The sequence below is a fragment of the Channa argus genome, chromosome 19, assembly GCF_033026475.1.
Source record: "Channa argus isolate prfri chromosome 19, Channa argus male v1.0, whole genome shotgun sequence".
Lineage (NCBI taxonomy): Eukaryota > Metazoa > Chordata > Actinopteri > Anabantiformes > Channidae > Channa > Channa argus.
This window is the reverse complement of record NC_090215.1, coordinates 21,950,716-21,972,914: the sequence shown is the minus strand read 5'-3', so window position 1 is coordinate 21,972,914 and position 22,199 is coordinate 21,950,716. Positions and strand designations below refer to the sequence as shown.

The 22,199-nt window shown below is 38.6% G+C and overlaps 2 protein-coding genes across 8 annotated transcripts; both read left to right on the top strand.

The window, feature by feature from the left end:
- The first annotated feature begins 343 nt into the window (after positions 1-343).
- LOC137104421 (synaptonemal complex protein 2-like) lies at positions 344-7,129 on the top strand. 5 transcript variants are annotated; one of them, XM_067485588.1, is made up of 21 exons: positions 345-468; positions 1,272-1,391; positions 1,510-1,623; positions 1,715-1,819; positions 3,230-3,254; positions 3,364-3,443; positions 3,667-3,755; positions 3,929-3,963; positions 4,216-4,358; positions 4,697-4,749; positions 4,829-4,874; positions 4,941-5,033; positions 5,167-5,239; positions 5,343-5,485; positions 5,562-5,682; positions 5,822-5,871; positions 5,947-6,021; positions 6,376-6,452; positions 6,528-6,570; positions 6,913-6,978; positions 7,103-7,129. In XM_067485588.1, exons 1-18 carry the CDS (start codon positions 466-468, stop codon positions 6,445-6,447), a joined length of 1,440 nt encoding a protein of 479 aa, XP_067341689.1. In that variant the 5' UTR covers positions 345-465; the 3' UTR covers positions 6,448-6,452; positions 6,528-6,570; positions 6,913-6,978; positions 7,103-7,129. The 5 variants fall into 5 exon arrangements, with proteins under 5 accessions (XP_067341688.1, XP_067341687.1, XP_067341692.1 ...); XM_067485587.1 differs by having other exon boundaries at positions 344-468; positions 5,822-6,021; XM_067485589.1 differs by lacking the exon at positions 5,947-6,021.
- Positions 7,130-8,339: 1,210 nt separating this feature from the next.
- On the top strand, positions 8,340-21,783 carry LOC137104434 (guanine nucleotide-binding protein G(olf) subunit alpha-like). Of its 3 annotated transcripts, XM_067485616.1 has the most exons (14): positions 8,340-9,468; positions 9,728-9,774; positions 10,138-10,278; positions 10,367-10,439; positions 12,506-12,560; positions 12,973-13,092; positions 16,547-16,644; positions 17,032-17,086; positions 17,171-17,244; positions 17,640-17,698; positions 17,782-17,902; positions 17,998-18,128; positions 18,589-18,656; positions 20,008-21,783. In XM_067485616.1, exons 3-14 carry the CDS (start codon positions 10,143-10,145, stop codon positions 20,152-20,154), a joined length of 1,137 nt encoding a protein of 378 aa, XP_067341717.1. In that variant the 5' UTR covers positions 8,340-9,468; positions 9,728-9,774; positions 10,138-10,142; the 3' UTR covers positions 20,155-21,783. The 3 variants fall into 3 exon arrangements, with proteins under 3 accessions (XP_067341717.1, XP_067341716.1, XP_067341719.1); XM_067485615.1 differs by lacking the exon at positions 9,728-9,774; XM_067485618.1 differs by lacking the exons at positions 8,340-9,468; positions 9,728-9,774; positions 10,138-10,278; positions 10,367-10,439 and adding an exon at positions 11,357-11,473.
- Positions 21,784-22,199: the final 416 nt, after the last annotated feature.

Sequence of the window (22,199 nt, the reverse complement as noted above, 5' to 3'; positions counted from 1 at the left end):
ATATTTGCTCAGTTTTTAGACAGAAAATTTAAAGTTTCTAAATTGTTATAAAAGTGCACAGTTTGGGTGGAGGCTAAGGCTAAATTAGTCACAATAAAGATGGTTCATTCATTTATCAGTAAATGATCTAAATCATCACCCACAATGACATATATATAAAACATATAATATCGGTCATTAAGGTTATTATTTTACTTGAATTTCAAACAGACTGATTTGAGCAGAGAAGAAGAAATAAAAACATTTCAGTCTGGAACTCTCTGATGATTTATCACTTTTTTGCTGATTCTTGAAGGAAGTTGTTTTATTTCTTAGACTCTGGTACACAAATTTAACTGCAGATCCATCCGCCGCTGTAGGAACTATGTTTTCCCTTTGCCGCCGCTGCTGCCTGGTCCCGACTCCTGATGATTTAATTGGCGGCAGCTGTGCGCGCTCTCGACACGCGGCACGGGAGAAGACACGATGGTAAAAAAAAAAACTGGACTGATTTATGCCCCGTTTACCTGTTCTATTAAAGTTAATCTGCTTTAAAGCTTGTATCGGACACCAACAAAGGGGTGACTCGGTTTCTGGAGGACTAAATCAGGTACTGAAGCTTGACGGACGTAAAGTTGTTGATCAGATAATTGATCAGTTCAGTGTAAAGCTTACGGAAACGTTGAATATTCTCTGAATTACTCTAAACTGGTCGAATTCTGAGTGGTGAACAGGTTTGTTTGTTTGTTTTGTTTTTTGTCTACAGGTGTTTCTGTTATTTCGTTCCCCGCTGTCGGAAGCAACAGACCACAGCGCCCCACGCTGTCCCTCTGCAGGAATTGAGCCACCAAATTAAACGGTCTTGAACTCCTCTGCATTGAAATCAACTCGAGTGTGCTCTGTTTGCTCAAATGACGGGGGAGGAAAAACTGTGAAATCAAGATTAGAAATCACTCAGATTAAAAGAACAAGTGCAGTTTTGGGACCCAAAATGGAAAACATTATACATTTTGTTCTGTTTTATTTGGTTATTTTACATAATCTGATAACTTTCTTTAATTCTATATAATTATTTTAAAAGTTTCATCAATTTAAAATTGTGAGTTAATACTAATTTTATGTAAGCTCCTTAATTGTTTAAAAATACAAAAGATCTTTCTGAAAATATAAATTATGTTTAAGAGACTTAGATTTTTCCTCCTGTCAATGTTGAAATCTTGTGATGCTTCAGTTGCCACAGACAGACTTTTAAATTAAATGGAGTTTGGTTATGTATAGTTTGTTTCTATCAGTTTGCAGTGAAGATGGATGAGTGTCTGCTCCGTGGAGACTCATCTCAGCTGGTATCTGTGCTTCACTATGAAGGACTCACTAGCATCACCCTCAACAGACTGGACCAGCTGGTTACCAAGGTAAAAGGGCTCGGCAGGATCTATGCTGATCTGGTTTATTTATCTCTTTACAGTCCCCAACAGTTCTTTTGGAGGGGGCTGTTTGTGGACTGGTTTGTTTTGGTCTCTCTGTCTACAGGAACTTTGTGGATCTGGTTTCAGCAAGATCCTGGTTGTGTTGAAGTCTTTAAATATTCTCTCAGAAGATAAAGGCGACCTGCAGACCCTTATAGACCATGGACTGGTTGCCAAAGTAATCTCTTACCTAGGACAGTGGTTTTTTTTAACATGCATGATCAGTTACTCTGTAAAGTAATCCATAATGAGTTAGTTGCTCTGTTTAGGTGTTGCTGTGGTTTGAAGCCATCCGTGACTCGCTAACCTCTGACCTGTACAGAAGCTCTGCCCCCTTGCTAAGCCTGGCTGAAGAGTTCTACGACTACTTCCTGGTGAGAAGCATGCTGGGACATGAAGTCTGCAGCTGTTGTTCTAATTAAGTGTCTTCCTGACACCATACAACTGTCTAAGCCAATCAGGATGCACCATCCAGCCCTTCCGGGTAAGTTAAAGATACAGGACTGAACCTGACCGGAAAGTGGTGATGGTGGTGCATGGGGACCTGATGTAGTAAGGCCAAAATTATAATCACATGTCACACTTTCAGGTGCAGACATTTGACCTAATTTAACTTGTATAACCATAGCAGAGCATTTTTACTGATTACTGCAGGGTGAATGAATTACTGCGTCCACTTATCTTTGTGTTCATTTTATTTTGAAAAGGCACTTGTTTCTCTCACTTGCTGAGCTATGACTTATTTTTAGCTTTGGATACCAAGACTCTGGAGTAGATTCTGTTTTCCCATGGACATAAGTTTCCCTTCACCGTAATCTGAACTAACCTTAAGACAACCAGTTATTTCAGGCCACGCTTGACCCTTGGGATCTTGGGAACACTCTAAGGTCTGGATACAAGCCTATTTGGTTCCAAACCCAGACTGGAGTCAATGAGCTAAAGAATCTCTGTCACTCTTTTTAGCCCTTCTTCGATGGTGAAAAACTGCAGATCCAATGACTATGTGACAGGATATTAACAGGCTTAGCTAGTAGTTGAACTTAACATGGCATGGACTGGCTGAGCGGTAGATTAAGTTTTTAGTAGGCGGTGAAAGTTAACGGCTGTAAAGGACAGGAGTGCACTGGATTTTAACACAACAAAAAACAAGCGCATCAGACGCCACGATAACAGTTGTTTTTCTCGATTATTTTTAAGCCGTTTGAAACCATAATCGTAATTGAAGGTCTGGATACCTCCAAGACTAAGACCATAGACCTGACATTGAGTTCTGAGATGTGATAAGTTTGAATCTGGATTTTAAAGACCAGATGTGGACAGATGACCTATATAGTTTACTTTAGACTGGACATGAATATTCTGTATTAGGAGAAATGCATCACTGAAATACTGAATCTTTTTATGACCCTGATCATCGGAGGAGACTTATTAGTTCAAGTCTGTGCCTCATACTAACCCATGTAGTTAGAAAGGAACCAGATTGTGGCTGAGACCAGGCGCCGTAAGTAAAAACAGGTCCCAAATCTTTGAGATGAGAAGACTCTCCACGTCCCATTAACCCCCCCCAAGTCTGAGTTCAAGCGGAGACCAGTTGACACAAAGATCTCTTGGACAGGAGAATTACAGAAAGACCATGACCAGCATGTTACAGAGACCTGATGAAATTGAGCAGTCCCGTGCCCGCATTAGGTTTTTCTTCAACCAGTTGTAGACATATGTACAAATTAAAGTTTTGATTGAATAAGTGAAACTCTCATCTATCTGTCTCCACTGTCTCTCTCCAGCTGCTGGGTCAAGCTTCTCTCACAGGTTTGTTTAGTTTTTTACCTTCAGTGAGCTATTGTCATATAAAGACTGAATATGTAATGTGTCTCTTAGTTTGCCTTTACCCATATGTCTCTCTATTTGTATGTCTCAGTCAGTCAGCTGTCTGTGGTCCTCCTTCAGTTGGCTCAGGTTGCTCTCCAAACAGAAATCCACTTTCCACTAAGACTGGAGGTAACAATAGAAACCTCCAAAATGGTTTGATGGTTGACCATGGTTTGTATGGCTCTCTATTAATTTCTAATAGTCTGTTCTGGTCTCTAATAGTCAGTATCATTCTCTACTAGTCTGTATTGATCTGTAATGGTCCACAATGCTCTGTGTTGGTCTCTGTTGGTCTTCAGTGGTCTTTCTGTAGGTTCTGGTATCAATAGTGTTTCTGCTGTTTTTCTTTCAGGCCATTAGAACCTTTAACAGCCTCCTGGAGTCTCTGAGTCGGGATCAGCGAAGATTGATCCAGAATGACCAGAACCTGACCCAAATACTGTAATACTTAGTGTATTATACCTGAATACTGCAACATACACATACTATACACTGTAATATGCCCAAATAAAGTGTACGCTGTGATTCTTCACAGTATAGCATAAGTTTTAATTGTTAAACTTTACAAACTTGATTAAACCAGTCTAACATGTCCATTTCTACTGGTCCCACAGATCCCAGGTGGCAGCAGCAGTTGTGACTGTCGGAGGTGGGTTTTTATGTATTCTTCATGAGTCAGTATGTTTTATGTCTTGGATGATCTAGGATTTACTGCAGTTTCCATAAAGTGGAAAAAGACTGATTTGGTCCATTTGCTGATTCAATTTACTTCAGCTGTTGCAGTAACAGCAGCTGGATTCCCCATCAGCTCCTGATTTGAGAGACTGAATCATTATACGTTTTCCTGAAGAAATTGAGGGATCTGTGTTTGTAGCTCTGACTGTTGTTGTTGTTGCTTGAGATTACGAACTGCAGGTCAGCCTATCAGAGGCTCTGTGTCGTCTGACTCCCAGGAAGGACCGAGAGAATAGAGCCAGTCAATGGTTCCCCAGCCTTGACATCAGCAAAGCCTTCTGTGACATTAGAGACGGGGACTTTGAGGTGGTGAGTCCCTGTGCTCCCCTGTTTGGATCTCTGTTATGGCTGCTGCTGCCACCTGGTGTGGGTGCAGGGGGTTGAAATGAAAATATCCAGACCAGAATGAGAAACAGGAATTTTAAAAATAGATATTTTTATTAACTAAACATTAAATTATGTACAATGTGAGAATATTTCTTCATGAAATCAAACTAGGGAATTGATAAGTAGAATTGGAAATTCAAACAATACTCAATTTTCTTCCTTTCTCTTTGTCTCTTTCTTTCTTTCTTTTTTCTTTCTTTCATTCTCTCTTGCTTTCATTTCTCTCTTCTTTCTCTCTCTTTTGTCCTTCCTTCCTTCAGGATTGCAGACGATTCCTGAACTTCATTAACTGCTACCATGGTGACCAGAGAAGGTAATAAATGTCAATGTGGTTTTAAAGACCCTTAAGGAGTCTTAACTGAGGTTAATTTTCCCTTTGCTGTGTCTGTCAGGGTTTACACCTTCCCTTGTTTCAGAGCCTTTCTGGACTCCACTCAGGTAAAAACCTTTTTAATAAAAGGTTTTCAGCTCAGACATGTTCACATCATTGTTTTTTTTCTGCAGCTGTTCCGACCCAAAGATGACAAGCTCGATGAGTTCTGGATCGACTTTAATTTGGGCTCAGGATGTGTGAGCTTCTTCATCGATGAGCCACAGGTGGTTCACACTATGTGATCATTTTAAGTAAAGTGAGCTCTATATTTTGAAATGGAACATTACAAAAGTACCATGCCGATTTGTTCATGTATCTGCTTGTATGATTGTTGGTTTCGTATACTGTATGTTTCAGGGTTTCCTGTGGGGGTCTGTACACCTGCTCAGGGAGGAAGTGGATCACTACAGTCTACAGGTCAAAGATGATGGTCAGTAGATGGTCAGTTTTTCCTTAGTCACACCTGTCCAGGTGTGACTAGTGTTTTTTTTGTTTTGTTTTTTTAAACCAATGATTACGTTGTGTTTTACCAGCAAGCACTGGGGCGGAGTTGGTCCTCAGTGTTTGGCTGAACAGTCCCATCATGCATCATAATATCAGAAGTCAGAGAGTGGAGCTGTGTTTCAGCTCGGAACATCAGAGGGATGTGGAGGAGGCAGCAAGGAGAGTCTTCATGGTACCTGTGTGCTCACCTGTCTGTCTGTCTGAGCACCTGTCTGTTTGCTTACATGCCTGTTTCCTGTTATGTGCAGAGAGTAAAGAGCTCCCCCTGTGTTAAAGACCCAGGTGGTATGGTCCAGCTTCCCCCCTCCTCTGATAAACGCAGTCGATGCTACAGCAGGAAGAAACAACAGAGCAAGAGTCAGCTGAAAAGTGAGTCTGAAACTAGTTGCAAATATGTGGACATCAGGAGGTGATTAAAAGAAACTGCTGGCCATGGTTTACTGAATAAAACCTGGTGTTCTCAGAATACATTTAAAAGCATGAGCACCACATTGTCATCTGTCTGTAGTATTGCCACTGTCCTCTCCGAGCAGCGAGGATGACTCCTCTGCACCAAAGGTACAAACCTGCTGGACAATAACCGATAGTACACAGTATAATAAATGGGATTTTCAGCTGTGTATGTTTGCTCAGGCTGCAAGAAGAAGCCAAGCAGAGTTCCTGTTTGACCAGATCCAAACGTCCAGTCCCTCATACCGCTCAGGTCAGGTGTGCTGTGATGATTCATGTCACCACTTAGTGGAGAACCTGCTCTATCATCTGAACCAGTGCCACTTGTGTATGGGTTTCAGGTTAAAACCACGTGGAATCAAATTCTCCATTTGTTGACTGTCTTTCTGAAAGTTTGATGGATTCATTTTGATGTGTATAAAATATGTTTGGATGGATTTTTTAATATGATTGTATCTGATCCCCCTAGTGATTGTGGAGATGGTAACAATAGAAACAGAAGTGGTGAATGTGGAAAAAAGTTCACTTCAGCTCTAGTTTGTTTAAATTGACCATTGGGTTCGAGCTCCATCTCTACTTTTCTCTTTACCTTTTAACGTATTCACTTGTCAGGTGTTTGTGTGGGGATGGAGCTACAAAACTGTCAGCAACAAACAGAGTTTGGAGGAAGCAGCTCACCTTTAAAACAGGTACTCTTCTTCCATTAATTTGTTACAAAACCTGCTGTTTCCTGTTTCTCACCAGTTTCCTGTTTGTTCCTTCAGGAAGTTTCCAGCTGGATCAGAAAGAGATCAGCTCAGGATTCAGGTTTGTTTTTTATTTTCTTAGTAAACTCTCACACTGAAAGCACGGTGAGGAATTCTTTCTGCAAGAGGATGCACTGGTTTGTTCTTTCTATGCTTTAAAAAAACAGTCCTACGCAGTTATTCATCAGTTTTTAAGTTTAATTCATAAGTTCATGGATAAACAGCCACTAAAGTTAAATTTGGTCAAAACCAAATAAAACAGGAATGAGAAAACCTAAATGTCATAATGCTTCTAAAGGATGATTGTCACTGTTTTTACTTAAAATTGAAACACTGCACCTAATGTCAGTTTATTGCAGGTTTTGTGTAAAGCTATTGTTTTATCTGATTTGTCCATATAAAGGTTACCTGTCGGACCACAAAGGGGGCACAACAGCCCAAAAGAGGAAGGCGGAGCCTATGCCTGCTGGTTAGGAGTTTTCTTCAGCACAGACCGTGTTTGGTTTTTGTTTTTTTTCTTTTTTTACCCAGTTCAAATTTAGCTCAATGTTCTGTTGTCCATAATGTTTAATCTTCTGCCTACATGGTATCAGAGCACCTGCAGGAGGGGGTGGGGCCACAGACAGAGGAGGAGGAGGTATTCAAAGTACCATGTGTGGAGAGGGAGGGGCCTGTGAACAATCAGGAGGCTGAGCCACAGTGCGACCTGACTTTAGGCATCACGGCTGCCTTCAAAAACTTCAAAGAAGAACTCGAACAACACTTTACAGTTAGTAACAACATGATTACAGTGTTTGATTATTGAAAAATGAAGTTATTGACAAAATCAAATATTTCAGGTGTGCTGGAAGAAGGTGGAAGCTGAAGTTCTGCTGTCTCTAAAGAAGTGTCAGCAACACGTCTTTTCACTGCTTTCGGCTGTTCACCAACACAGGTACCGCCACTCCTGTCCACCCACATAACACTCCACCAACACGCAGCAGTCCACCAGGAAACCAAGGAACTAGAATCTAGAAAACAGTGACTAGAGTTGGGAAAATTGAATTTGTTCTGAGGACGAAACAAAGTGAGACTGTCATCACATGTTACAGATGATTATTTCCCTAATGTATCATTAATCTTAACCCGTGTATTTGTAGGCTGTTGTTGCTCCAGAGGTTTGAGAAAAGCGTCACTGATCAATTGAACCGACTCGAAGAATACTCAACAAACCTGAACTCCATCAACACGCAGATCCTGGTACTGACACTACAGTTGTATTACAGTATTACCGTAGCAATACTTCTGTTGCTGTTTTAGGAATAAACACGTGTTGACATGTTTGCTGGTCAATTCAATCTCTAAATTAGTTATATTTCACATATAATGAAAAAATAAATTGAAATATTTCGAGAACAAAGGTTTTGTCTGAAATGTCAGTATTTCAAGAAAAACTCAGTGTTTTAAAGAAAATCTATTTATTTTGAATACCAACAAAACCTAGAGATGTTTGCTGAGAAAATATTTTAGTCATAATATTAGTTTCTCAGACCTGATCCAGGACTGACTTTGACCATTTGTCTTGCAGAGTTTTTTCCAGTCTGAGGTGCAACGACTCAGCTCCTTTTGTGATGAACACCAGAAGAAGTCAGTTTGATTGGTTCACATCTCTTTTTACTGGTTCTTACCCTGTCATAATCTGGGTTTACACCTGTTCAGAATGCCAGGATCTTGTTTGAATTATGTTAGACGGAAGATGAAGTTCTGATCTTGTTTCAGGATCTGTTTTTTGTTGCCTCAGGTTGAAGGCATTGGTGGAAGGAGGGGTGGAGGAGCTGTCTGGCCAGTGAAGAAAGAGAAGAGCTTGTCCAAACGACTTAACCTTTCCAGTTACGTGATTCAGTTTGAACTGCCATCTGTCACAAGGGACAGTGATCAGATCCAGAATAACCTCACTGCTGTTTATTTGTTGGATCACGTCACTCACCAGACTCTATTCAAATTTCAGTGATTGTTTTCAGTTGAGTTAAAGCATCACTTCCTCCCCTGAGGACAGAAAAAAACTTCTCTGCACAAAATGAATAAAACCAATGAGAACAAAGTCAGTGAATTTAGTTTTCTCTGTTTAAACTCTCCAACTCTGACCTGAAGTTAACTTGTAACATGTCTAGAAGTTTCACAGAGACATAGGTGGAAACAAATACATTGCTGAGCTCTTCACATTATTAAAAAAATAAATGATTTGTCCATATATGCAACCACAATTAATTTCACCAGTCAAGATGTGGTTAATGTGCAAAGTGTTGGCATAATTTAAGGGCTTGGTGAAACAATTTATGCATGTATAACCCAAAATCAGTTTCCAAACTTCACTTATTATAAAATTTATTGTAATTCCTACAAAGTTCATATCAAGTTTGCCCAAACCCTTAAAACAGTCTGTGGTGGTCTACATATTTACTGTTTATATATTTATCCCTCTGACTTCAGTCAAAACCTGGTCACTCCTTGGACTGTCTGCATAAGGGTCTATCTGCTGGTCCAGACTTGTTTCTGGTCCAGCAGAATCCACACTGGAACTAGAAGAAAAACCAGTTGGTGTTTGTGGAGCAAGCTGCTGGTTGTCAGGCAGCAAAGTGACACCAGAGGAAAAACAGTGAAATCCCCCAAAGAGAAATCACAGAGATGCTAATGAGGAGCTGTTAGAGACCAGGGAGTGGGTGGGTGGGGGATCTGAGGGAGAGCAGTTCAGGTGTTTCTCTCCTCCCTAGTCAAAAGAAAAACATCAGGACAACTGGTTCTGTCCCTCTGAACTAGACCTTATGTGCAACTGGACTGGTTTTGATGTAAACCCATATCTGGACTCAGAAGGATGCTGATTAACTGAGGATCTGCAGGGTTTTGTTTTTGTTTCTCCTATGTGGAGTTTGATGGATGGACTAATTTGCACCTGGACCTTCTGAGACACCAACAGCTGCAGGTTGGTGCCACTAGATCTGTACTGTAATCATTTACTTAGAACCTGGTTTAACAGTTTGATGGGTGTTGGCAGAGGTTTTATAGTTCATTATTTAAGTAAAAGTGCTGCAATAAAAATATTAGTTGGCTAGTAAATTTATGGAAAATAATCCAATATTAATTTTTAAAAAACAACATTAAAAGTGCTTCTTGTTCACCATTTTCCTTTTTTGTGTTTTTCTCTTATTTTCATTATTTTCTTACTGTCTTTTGTCCTTTAGTACAGACACTCAGTAGAACTGTTGGGAATCATACATTTGAATACAAAGTAAATATATTTTATGTTAAAATCTAATATTTTCTGATAGTTAAATAAATTCAGAATAATTCAGTTAAGCACATTACACAATTACATAATGATGTCACTGACTTTACCTGGTGTCAGCAGTGATGTAATGACAGTTATGATGTATGTTTGACAATAACAAATAAAACAACACAGAAACTCAACTTAATCTAAACTTCAGTTTATATAACTTTATATATAAACTTTAGTTTAGATTAAGAACTAAAAATAAATTTATATTTACCTAAACTTAAATCTAACCTGAAAAAAAACAATCTAAAACATTTTTTAAAGTGATGTTTGTAATTGTTTTCTGGTTTCAATAACTGGTTTGTGTGCTTTCAGTTGAGATGGGCTGTCTGGGAGGGAAAACAGAGGAAGAACGACTGGATGAAAAAGCAAAGAGAGAAGCAAACAAGAAGATTGAGAGACAGCTACAGAAGGAGAGACAGACATACAAAGCTACCCACAGACTGTTACTGCTGGGTGAGACATCTGTGTGCCTTTATTTATTACACTCTTATTTCCTTTTCTTTCTTTTTAAAAATCTCTCTCTTCACCTGTCTGTGTGCAGGTGCAGGTGAATCAGGTAAAAGCACCATTGTGAAGCAGATGAAGATTCTTCATGTTGACGGCTTCAACTCTGAGTGAGTCAAACTTTCAAGTCATTTTCCGATGTTACTACTTCCGGTTGCGTACCAAGTTTGATATCAATGATCAATAATAGTTTTAGTTTAATTCATTATATATTATTATTAAGATTGAACATCAAATATCTTCCGATTAAAACTTGATAAGTTGGTCTCATTTTAACAAACAAAAGTAAAATGAAATAATTCTTTTCAGTATCTTATGGCACTTTGCATAGTAAAGCCTAAAGCCTAAAAAATTAAGAGCGACAAAAAGCAAAAACCAAACTCTGGGCAGGTTTTTACCCCTGCAGGAAGGTACAAAGAGGGAGAAGGACACAAATGTCATGCTGTGGTGACATATAAATGCATTGTGAGAGGAGTTCAGTGCATTGTAGGGAGCCAGCTCTGACTATAACCTATAAGTAGATCATGTCTGTTATTTAGTAGAGGAGCTCAATAGCTAAAGGCTCTGCCTCCCATTTTACTGATGAGTGTAAAACCTCAGTATACTCCAATTATTCCTGTTGCCTCTAAGGCCTTGTCAGGTCACCTGCTGTCCCCCCTGCAAGTTTTCTTAGCGCCTTCTTCAGTTATTTTTGTTGATCTTCCTTTTCTTGGTGGCGTCTTAGTGTGTCCACATTTCTTCCATTTCTGGATTATGATCTTCACAGGTAATGGTATCCCTAAACAAACTCCAGCCTTACAAAGGTCTTCTTAAAGCTAATTTTCTGACCCTGCAGTTTTTGTTGCTGCAAAAAAGTAACCTAGACAGACATTGACAGCGTTTTGTTTAAAGAGTAGACACGTGATTTTAAAGCTAATTATACAAAGGATTTATAAAAAGGGATGCAAACATTTGGCACTGATATCATTTTCATTATTTTAATGTAATTTCCTTTCCCCCTCAACAATTTTTGTTGCTTCTGATGATGAAGGAACATTTGTACCAGCAGAACCACACTTCGTCCTGCACTGAGAGTGAAGTGGTCTCCTGGGATACTATGAGGTCTTAAAGACACAATGGAGCTTGACTACTAAGGTCTTTGAGTGTAAGGAAGAAATTGTAAAATAAGTATTAAAAACTGTTCCAGAGATTTGTTTTATGTGTGAGGTAAAGGACAAATCCTGGTCAAATATAACTCCAAGATTCCTCACAGTAGGACTGGAGCTCCAAGTTATGCCAACGACTGTATGTTTCTGAGGGCATTAGTTCCAAGTAATTCAGATTTGTCTAACTTTAGAGGAAATTACAGGACATCCAGGTATTTATATCCGTTAGGCTTGTTTCTTCTTGTTTCATAGAAATATATAGCTGGGCGTCATCTGCGTAGCAAAGCAACCATATGAAGTGCTTCCTAATGAGTAATCTATCTTTTTATTTTCTGACTCTCTTGTTTAACTTTATATAGGTGGAATGACATCTAAATCACAACTGATGAAGGCAGGAACTACAGTATGATTGTATTAAAAGACTGTTTGGGAGTATAGGATAGTTTGGAAAGCCTTGCTGTAGTCCATTCTTGGTCAACAAGCAAATAGAAACCTGAGATTAACATGAAAGAAAACATTTGGACAGACCTGTTAGGTTCTGGAAGTCTAGTTTAGAAAGCGATGAGTCTAAACTGAACAGTTTGGATTAATGAATCATGTCTGATTAAAGAATGACAAGCAAGTGGGAGCATGTGGTGTTTGCTGCTGCAGAAACTGCTGAACTGGTGTTGAGGATTCATGGATTCTCATTTTCAGAAATGAAGCTTGATTATTGAATATTCCTATTTAAGAGAAAGTGATATTCATATTTAATAACATCAATATTAACGTGGTTATGGTTAGTGTTCTTTCTTTGCTGTTTATTTTCAAATGTTTTAAATGTTTATTTTTGAGGCTTTAGTTTTTTTTCACATGTCTAACTGTCTTGCAGGTACATCAATTTATAATTTTGGTTATACTCATTAAAAGAAAATCCTGCAGGGGAAATCCTCTTTATTCTCTTCAAAACAAACAAACAAAACATTTCCATGTCATTTAGAGTTTACCACCTACCAGGGTTAATCCAAGAGATACGTTTGTCTGTTTTCCAGAGAGAAGCAGCAGAAGATTCAGGACATCAGGAAGAATGTCAAAGATGCCATAGTGGTAAGTCACATGATCTGTATCACATCACTGACTGTAGACGTATTGTAGACTTGTTTCTGTTTGACACATATCACCAATTAAACATTGGTAATAACTGCAGTTTGTCTTCGATGTCAGAGGCTTCATGCCCATCTGTAGGAACCTTTCTAAAGAGGAGAATAGAGATGAGATGTTTTCATCATCAGAGTTCATGAAATTTACTGTAAAATTCTAACCAATAAATCAATAAATCTGTCTGAATGGTAATCCAGACCATCATAGAGAAGCACTTTCCTAACACCATCCTGCCATGCTAAATATATCCAGGATTGTCTGGACAGGTCAACTGGACAGGTGTTTCCACAGAAACACACATATAAAGCCTGATGTTTTCAGGTTTAAAAATGTTAATGTTAGAGTTTGTGTGTTTTAGACAATCGTGTCGGCCATGAGTGTGTTGACTCCACCCGTGCTTCTGGGTAACCCTGACAACCAGTTCAGAGTTGACTACATTAGGAGCATTGCGCCGCTGTCTGACTTCGAGTACACAGAGGTAACACACTGGGGCTGCATTTTTTTGTTGCATCTTTCTTCTGAATTCAGCAATCCTGATTGTGTTTACCGTGTGGCGGCAGACTGACTTTCCTAATCCTAATTTTTTGTAATTCTCTCATAGCATGAGTGGGTGGCTGATTAAGTGCAGCTCTGTATTAAAGATACAACAGCGCTGAAATAGGGGAGTAATTCCAAAAATGGAGTAGCAGTGCTGACAGACTTCTCCTGCTTAATATTAAAAGGGAATGAAAACTGTTGTGTTTTGTAACAATCAGAAAAAACATTGCAACATGATATGTTCATTTGCCTCTGATGGTAAAAACTTAACTACTCTTGGGTTCTATTGAGTTCCTGCACAGTAACAACTGTGATTGGTCTATTGAGAACTTGTGTCTCAGTGAATCCAGTAGTCCTACAGTCCATTGCAGTAATTTTAGTAAATGTAACTGCTGTTTAACATCTGCTACAATTCAAATTTTTTTGCTCAGTTTCAGACACCATTGTTTATACAACACCAAACAAAATCACAGAAATACACCATCAAACTGGTAGTTGTGTAATTGTGTAGACTAAGTTGATTATTGAGTCACAAAAATCCCATAACAGATGTACTAATAGGCGTAAACATATCTGATTATCTCCTGTAGCATTTTTTTGTCATTTGGACTTGATTTATTAGACACAGTGAATCCCACCGCTGCTTTCAAAAGGAGAAACATCTCACACAGTGTTAAGCAGCTGTAGGCATTAAATTATGTCATCAGTCCAGAACATCATGAACTGACTCTGCATTTTACTTTTTATTATCTCTTTACCACAGAAGTGGGCAAAGTGAGTCTAAGGTTAGGAAATGTTAGGAGTGCTGCTCATTCTAAACATGTATGAGCACAAAGATTTACTACATACATTTAAGCCACAAATTTACCAGGTAATCATTAGTCTGAGGACTTTTTAACTGTCAAAATCCATACCAGCATACTGTGAAAAGTGCTAGTATCCAAGAAATATTTACAGTACACTAGAGAATAAAATTTGAAGATGGCCGTACTGCGTACAGAGTTAGGATCACAACAAATGTTCTTTGTTGTGTTTGCCGTTTACAGCATGAATGTTTAAGGAGTTGACAAATGTTTTCTTTTTTAAAAGTTATCTATCTTTGATGTATATCCACCAACATTTGAGCAAAAAACAAATCTTTCTGGGCAGCAGTTCACCTGAGCTGAGCTTCACTAATTGTCACTCTCACCAAACAGTTGGAGACTGTGTATCCACTTGTTTGACTTTATTAAATTAAACTAAAATTAAAAATTAAATCACCATACACACAATCAATACTGGTAGGCTATGAATCTATCAGCTATTAATAATTGATTGAAGTTGTTTGGGCAGAGATTCAATACTTGTTCGGGTTTATTTCTTCAGTACCCATCACCTGATGTAGAAATTAGTGTAAAATTTGTTTTGTGTAATTTTGCATCATTCTGATTTACTATGGTGAAAACACTGGATGGTTCCAATCCAACTTTATTTATAAAGCACCTTTAAAACAAAACAGTTAGCCAAAGTGCTGTACATAGACATGAAGACAAATACAACAAAAAAGAATTATAGATATAAAAAACAAAAATCAATTTGATTGTTGGGAGATCCAGTGGGCTTCAATTCTTTCTTCCAAAAAATAGACTGACAACCTCAAACTGATCAAAAACCGCCGAGCATGTGACAGAGATAGAAGGGTCATAAGAAGAAGCACTAATGAGGGCCCTAGAACTCACAGACTCGTAGGCAACTGCGGTGCAGGAAGGTACAGTGGTTGTCCACAATCTCGCAGTTGTTGGTTTGATCCCCAGCTCCTCTGCTCACATGTCAAAGGACCTAAAGAAATCCTTTGGTTTTGTTAGCTAGCGATCTAGTATTTACCTGTCCAAACTGACCTAAGTTTTAAAAAAACTTCAAAGGTTTAGGAGTGTTTGGCAATCATAAACCGCTAGAGAGTTCACCTTACAGTGACAATCGACAAGAACACTACAAACACAATCAAAGTTCCCAGAGCCAGACAGTGGGCCACACACACCGGTGTCATCTTGTCAGCCATCATGAAGTTGATCTAATCCCACTCTGGTCCCTGTGCCCTGGAGCATTTTCATAACAAGCACAAATGAGCAGAGGATTTGAAAAAATCACAAAAGACAGGATTTACTCCACTCGTACTTTAACACCAGTGACTTGTGACTTCATTTAGACTTTAGGCCTTTGACACTCTTCTCTCTGCCCAAACATTAAACCAGAAAAGTTGTTTTCCTCAACATCAATAAATCCAGATTTTCATGTCAGTGATTAAAAGTTTGATAAAATGCTATAAAGTCTCAGTCAGACCTGATAATGTTTTCCTTTAATTCGCCTTTGAATGGACTACTCACATCAAAGAATCTTCTACGTTACTAGGTCAAATGGATTATTCGCTCATTCATTTACACGCCATTCAGGATGCTGGTCTGACCCAAGAGAAAACTAGGGTTCAGTGTCTCAAGGACACTGATAGAGGGAGCTGGACATCAGAAATCCTTCTACCAGTGAGCCACAGTTTCTTAACCTATAGTCATTATTTTGAACTTATCTCTTTAAAAATTCATGATTAGCAGTGATTATGTCTAATCTCTGCTCCTTTTCTTTAACTGTGACTATGTTTAGAAATGTAAAACTGCAGTTATTTGGCGAGTTGAGTTTTGCAGAAAGAATTCACTTTACCAGGTAAACCTCTTGACCTCCCCCTGGTGTTCGCACAGTTCGTATGTGTAACATCAACACAGTCTAAGGGAAATTACTGAAACGGGACATATCACCAGGTGATCTAAGTGTCTGACTACAGTTACCAACATAAAGCAGGTGAATTGTTCCTTTACTGCAGCACCAGGAGAGATGATAAGAGCTTGTTTGTTTTAATGATGGTAATGACATGATGTAACAGGGTCACCTGGGACACCTGGCTGTCTGTTTCTGTGTCTCATCTGAGGCCTCATTAACCAAACATCTCCGCTCTCTAAGGATGACAAAAAGACAAAACAAGTATCTTCCTGTGTCTCTGCTAAACCCATTCACTTTACACACCGCTGCTGATTGGTTGACTGGATGCACACAGTTCCCAGCACTGTCATTGTTTTCCAATCAGATGGTGTCACACTCAGCTAAAGAGGCATTAACCTGAGGAACGTAGCTGCAGCATGTATGTGACATAGGACTTGTTTGAGCTCACACAGACAACTCAGAGGGTTGGCATGTCACTATGAGACATGTGATCATAATGACGATATTTGTAGTTGGTAGTAGAATAGCATTCGTGCCGTGTGTAACTGCAAGGAGTGCTTGGCTTCAATGGATCAGCTCATAAGATTGTAATGAGCAAACTATAGGGGCACAGATTAATAGAAAAACCATGTCTTTCTGTTTGTCAGGACTTCTTTGAGCATGCTCAGACGCTGTGGGAGGACGATGGCGTGAGGGTGTGTTTCGAGCGTTCAAACGAATATCAGCTGATCGACTGCGCTCAGTAGTAAGACTCAAACAGCTTTACTTTGACATACCTTCCGTTTCTGGGGGGGGGGGGGGGGGTGAAAGGTGTGTGATGTCATCATAAGATCACTTGTTTCATTAAATTATTATCACATTCTAGTTGTAGAGATACTTTAATGAATATACATAAAATGCATGACAACCAATAGAGATAAAAAAAAATTAAGTTTGGCTAAAAATTGTTCAAACTTGATGGAGCTAAGGAGTTAAGGAGCACTAGTCCACTAACCAGCATGACGTCAACTTCACGTTATTTTTTGTTTCAAATTTGGTGAATATCTTCAAACCAAACTAATTTTACCATCTTTCTACCAAACTCCGGAGTATTTATTATAATGTGAAATTTATGAATTTATGTCCGTTGCAGCTTTCTGGACAGGTTGGACTCAGTCAGGAAGACAGACTACACACCTACTGATCAGGTAACAAACTGACCAATCAGCTCCAAACATCCAAAATGATTCATCTGTGGGTCACACTGAAGATACTTTTTTTTTCTCCCGTAGGATTTGTTGCGCTGCAGAGTTTTGACATCAGGGATTTTTGAGACCAGGTTTCAGGTGGACAAGGTTAACTTTCAGTAAGTGTTTTTAGCCCCACCCCCTAAGTACACTCCTCTCCTCTATGTGAAAAAGCTGGGTCAAACTGAAACATGTCCCACTGATGTATAAAAGCTTGCATAAACAACAATGTTAGGACAGAAATCAGACTACGATTCCCAGAGAGCATTGCTGTAACAGTGTATAAACAAACACCTTTAGACTCAGCTAGTCAGTAAAATTAGAGCTTGATAATGTATGAATTGTCCAATTGTCCAATAAAATTACCACTAAAACTATATTTAAGCTGTAGTGTGAAATACAAAGATTTTTCAGTTTCTCAGTTTTATATAACTGAATGACACCTGTGTGTGTGTGTGTGTGTGTGTGTGTGTGTGTGTGTGTGTGTGTGTGTGTGTGTGTGTGTGTGTGTCAGTATGTTTGACGTCGGAGGACAGAGGGACGAACGTAGGAAGTGGATCCAGTGCTTCAATGGTGAGAGAAAACACACCAATTGAAATACTCCACACACCTTCTTATGTTGTTACAAACTGTTCTGAGATAGCGTCTGTGCGCAGATGTGACGGCCATTATCTTCGTTGCTGCCAGTAGCAGCTACAACATGGTGATCAGGGAGGACAACTCTACCAACCGGCTCAGGGAGTCTCTGGACCTCTTCAGATCCATCTGGACCAACAGGTTTAATGTGCTCTGTCTTCTGATTGGTTATAGGTGCCTTTGTATGCACTGTAATTGTCTGGATTTAACCCCCTCTACTCTGTGATTGGCTGCAGGTTCCTGAAGACTATCTCAGTGATCTTGTTCTTGAACAAACAGGACGTTTTGGCCGACAAGATTCTGGCAGGAAAATCTAAACTTGAAGATTATTTTCCTGAATTTAACAACTATCAAGCACCTCCTGATGGTATTAGTACACGCATACAGTAGATGAAAACACATTTACTTACTCTAAACTCTTAATGATGAAAAACCTGTCTGGGTGATGTCATCTGGAGGAGTTTTCAGCTAGAAGCAGAGAAATATTTCATACAGGAAAGTCGAAGGGAATTAATGTACATTTACACCGAAAACTAAAGTCATTGAAAGCATGTTGGAAATTGATGAAGTGGCCCTTTAAGACAGCCTATGCTGGATATAAAATATTATACTCTATACTTAAAGATTATTATATTATTTACCACACTACACTGGGACCTGTACCTACACTCGTTACTTTCTAGAGACAAGTGGTTTAACTGCTGATACTTTAACCACCTAAAGTAATGATGTGAAGGATATGAGTACTTTTTCAACCACTGTTTAGGGACACGAACAGAAACACTTGCAGTACACATTGTAAACCTTCTATGTGTTTATGTTTCCAGCTGCTGCAGACACGCAGGAAGACCCAAAAGTTACACGAGCCAAGTTCTTCATCAGAGACGAGTTTCTGGTAAAAACACATTGAGAATAATGATGATTTTCATTTAGTCAGTTGGCAGACACTTGCAGTGAGGTATGAAGGGAGTAGACTCTAAACTGCTGAGAGAAGAAAATGTTTTAGTTTCATGGAATGGTAATGCAAGATAGGCCAGAAAAAGGTGAAAATGTGACTTTTGTTTAGGTTTTCTTTTTTTTTTTTTTTTTTGGTTTTTTTTAAGCACACAGAAAGTTGCAGAAACTTTTACCTTCAGTAATGACTTGAATTTTGGGAGTGAGCCTGCTGAGTGTAGAGTTTAGTAGCTTGTTTTACCATTGTGGAACGACTGAGCTAAGTTTAGTTCAGGATCTTTTGCAGTGTGGTGCAGGGACCATTAGACTCATTTGATTGCAGAGGTGACCACTCTGTAGGTGAGATTCAGAACTTTGAACATGATGAAGCCAGTGGAGAGATCAGAACAGTGGTGAGACGTGTCCTTTTTTTCACTGGTCCAATGAAGCATGCTGCTGCATATTCAGAAATGTAGAGTCTTAGCGAATCTGCAGTCTGAGAGGTGTAAAAGATGTGGTCAGTCACATCAGTAAATTATGAACCTGTTGTGAATTATTTGGGTTAAAATGAATTGATAATGCTTCAAATGTTAAAATTAAATTATATACATTTACATTAGACATGTGTAACATGTCCTAATGGTAATAATTCAGTGTTAGTGTAAATGAATTCGAAAAAGGAGGTAACTCAGTGGCTGGTGCTACCTTAATGTGACTAATGTGCAAAGTTGTCCTATTGTATATAGTTAACCTTTGTTAAACTGTAACATAAGCGCAAGTAAAATGTTTGTCTGAATTAGTGCTTGGACATTATTTGAACCTTCCACTACACAACGTTTAGGTGCTGAATCCTTTGAGATTATAAACTTTTCTAAAGTTGAAGGGTAGTTATAACTAATGCTAACTGCAAAAATGGCAAAATGCCTTGAACAGGGCTGAAGAAAGCAGTGGACAATCCACACCTCCACAACAAAAGCTGCTGACTCACATTTGTAAAAATTGAGTTAGCAGGTGGCTTGCAAAGACTCATCCAACAGCTCCCACAGCTCCACCAAGTGGCCATTCCAAGAATGTACCAAATTGAAATCACACCAAACTCTTGGATTTTGTCTTCTGTGACACTAGCAGAAAGGCAAACAGTGCTGTCACTTATTAAGAAGGACAAAACAAGAAAATGGAGACTGTAACAAGTTTTGTAGTGTCAAACTGAAAAGCGCTCTCCTTATGTATGCTGACACATCAATTACACACTGGCACTAACCTGTAGAATCACCACCATGATACAAACTGACACATCACCTCTCATGTTTCAGAGGATCAGCACAGCGAGTGGCGATGGGAAACATTATTGTTATCCTCACTTCACATGTGCCATTGACACAGAGAACATCCGTCGTGTGTTCAACGACTGTCGTGACATCATCCAGCGCATGCACCTGCGGCAGTATGAGCTTCTCTGATTGGCTGCTGGCCGCTCACCCGGGTCCCACCTCCTGTAATCTTAGAGGTGATCAGTACTGATAATTGCATATTTATGTGGATCCCTTGTATCACAGACAATCCCACTTATCAATTATTGTTTAGGACAGAATCAAAGTGTCTGTAGCTTTGTTTTATTTCTGTACCTGTGCTTTCTGCAGGGGATTGTGGATAGTGTAGTTCTGATATTAAACAGCAACACAGGATGTGATTTACCAGTTCTTACCATGTCAGCAGTCTGTAATATGATAGGGGGTGATGTTTGCTTTTGGATCCAAATATATTTTTTCATGTGTCTAGGCATGTTAGAGCTTATTATTATTATTATTATTATGAATATCCTTCCTCTGAACTGTTTCAGACTCTGGTGTAATTTGATTATTATTTCAAACCTACAGACATGCAGTGTAGATTGTGTAGGAAAAGTTTAACATCTGAAAAAAAAAAAATTGATAATTTTTTTTTCTAAATCTGACACTTCTATAAAGTGAAAACTTCCTTCTGTTGTTGGACAAAGGCTATTTTGAAGAATTTTAATCTCAATCTTTTGATTTTCCGTTTCTGGGAAGAATCTCAAGTAAGATTATTCTTGAGAAATATATGTCAATTAGTGAAATGTCTTAGATTATTTATTAGAACCATTATTAAATTATAAATTATATTAGATAAACTTTTAAAAAACACCCTAGATCGGCCATAAAATCCCAAATTATCAGTAAGTGTAGTTAGACTTTAAATTGTGTCAACGAACTCTATCGACATGAGTATAAATAAATTCTGAATCACTGAATTATCACAAACTGACAAGTCTCCTTTAATAACATGTTCTTTAGTCAACAAAATCAAGGGTTTGCCCTACAATAATAAATTATATTAAATGGGTTAAAACCACATTTATTGGCATTAAAACAAGGATTTTGGTTCTAGTTTTTTTTTTGCCTCAAGATACAGGCAATACAATAATGGTATGCTGAAAATATGAAGCAACAATAAAAGGTGCAAAGTGTGTGCAGACATTCAATCACAACTAGTAAGGGACTTTTACGATAAACTTAAATATTTGTATTCCATCTTTAAAGTCGCGAGTTCAGTCTTTTTCCATATGAATAAAAAACACAATGAAGAAAGGTCTGCACTGTTCCTGAGTGAGGCCCATGAAGATAATAGATTTGTCTCATTATCAGTTAAATGGTTGACTACATGTCCTGGGAATGAATGTGAAGATAAAGTTACTGCAGAGGAGGAACTACCCTGTCTCTCAGTTTATAAATAAACAAGCTCTGAGACAACCTTGTTTTCATGTTTCTCAAACTCGTTGCAATATGTAATTTCCTGACAAACATTTTCTTTGTTACTTACTGAAACTGTTTAGTTTAAACTCCATAACATGGAGGATCTCTTGGAGTTCAGTTTTGATTCTCCAGATTTCTAATTAATAAAGTTCTGTTGACCCATCTTACATTAGAATCATTTTTATTAATTCCAAAAAGTAGCAAATACAAGTAATTCAATGGAGTCTAGGTTTGTGAATATACTGTACATATAATATAAAGAAAATCCTGTGAAATACAGATTAAATAATTAACAGTGCTAGATGATAAGTCAAGTGAGGGGGGTCATGAACAATGAACTTACACTTATCAGCCACATGTCCTGGTTTTCCTTAAAAAAAAATGAATAAATGCTGATGTATTTTCCTGGTTTACCACCGGTCAGCACATAAAGTGGTTAAAATTACCTTCACTTTTAGAAACAGTGACATTTGACCCATAGTTTTTAATAATAACCTAATATTTTTCTATAATTACAATAATCAATATTGTTTAAGATACTTTTTCTGAGTGATGTACTTTTGTGAGTAACATGTAGGTATTTGCATAAATAAAAGATCTGATCCCCAGGCCCCTGATCTCTCAGGTTGGGGATTCAGCTCTACAGGTGAGTGTGACGGAGACAGGTGGGTTTTTCCTTCCTCTAGAATTACCCCCGCTACAAGAGGAGTGCGCATGCGTGAGAGCAGAGCCAT

Bases quoted from the DNA above. Each gene is read 5' to 3' on its own strand.
- LOC137104434 (XM_067485615.1), top strand. From the start codon at position 10,143: ATGGGCTGTCTGGGAGGGAAAACAGAGGAAGAACGACTGGATGAAAAA. The intron at 18,129-18,588 runs GTATTAGTACAC...TTATGTTTCCAG, and splicing joins CTATCAAGCACCTCCTGATG to CTGCTGCAGACACGCAGGAA. The intron at 18,657-20,007 runs GTAAAAACACAT...CTCATGTTTCAG, and splicing joins TCATCAGAGACGAGTTTCTG to AGGATCAGCACAGCGAGTGG.
- LOC137104421 (XM_067485586.1), top strand. The intron at 3,756-3,928 runs GTAATACTTAGT...CTGGTCCCACAG, and splicing joins CAGAACCTGACCCAAATACT to ATCCCAGGTGGCAGCAGCAG. The intron at 3,964-4,215 runs GTGGGTTTTTAT...TTGTTGCTTGAG, and splicing joins AGCAGTTGTGACTGTCGGAG to ATTACGAACTGCAGGTCAGC.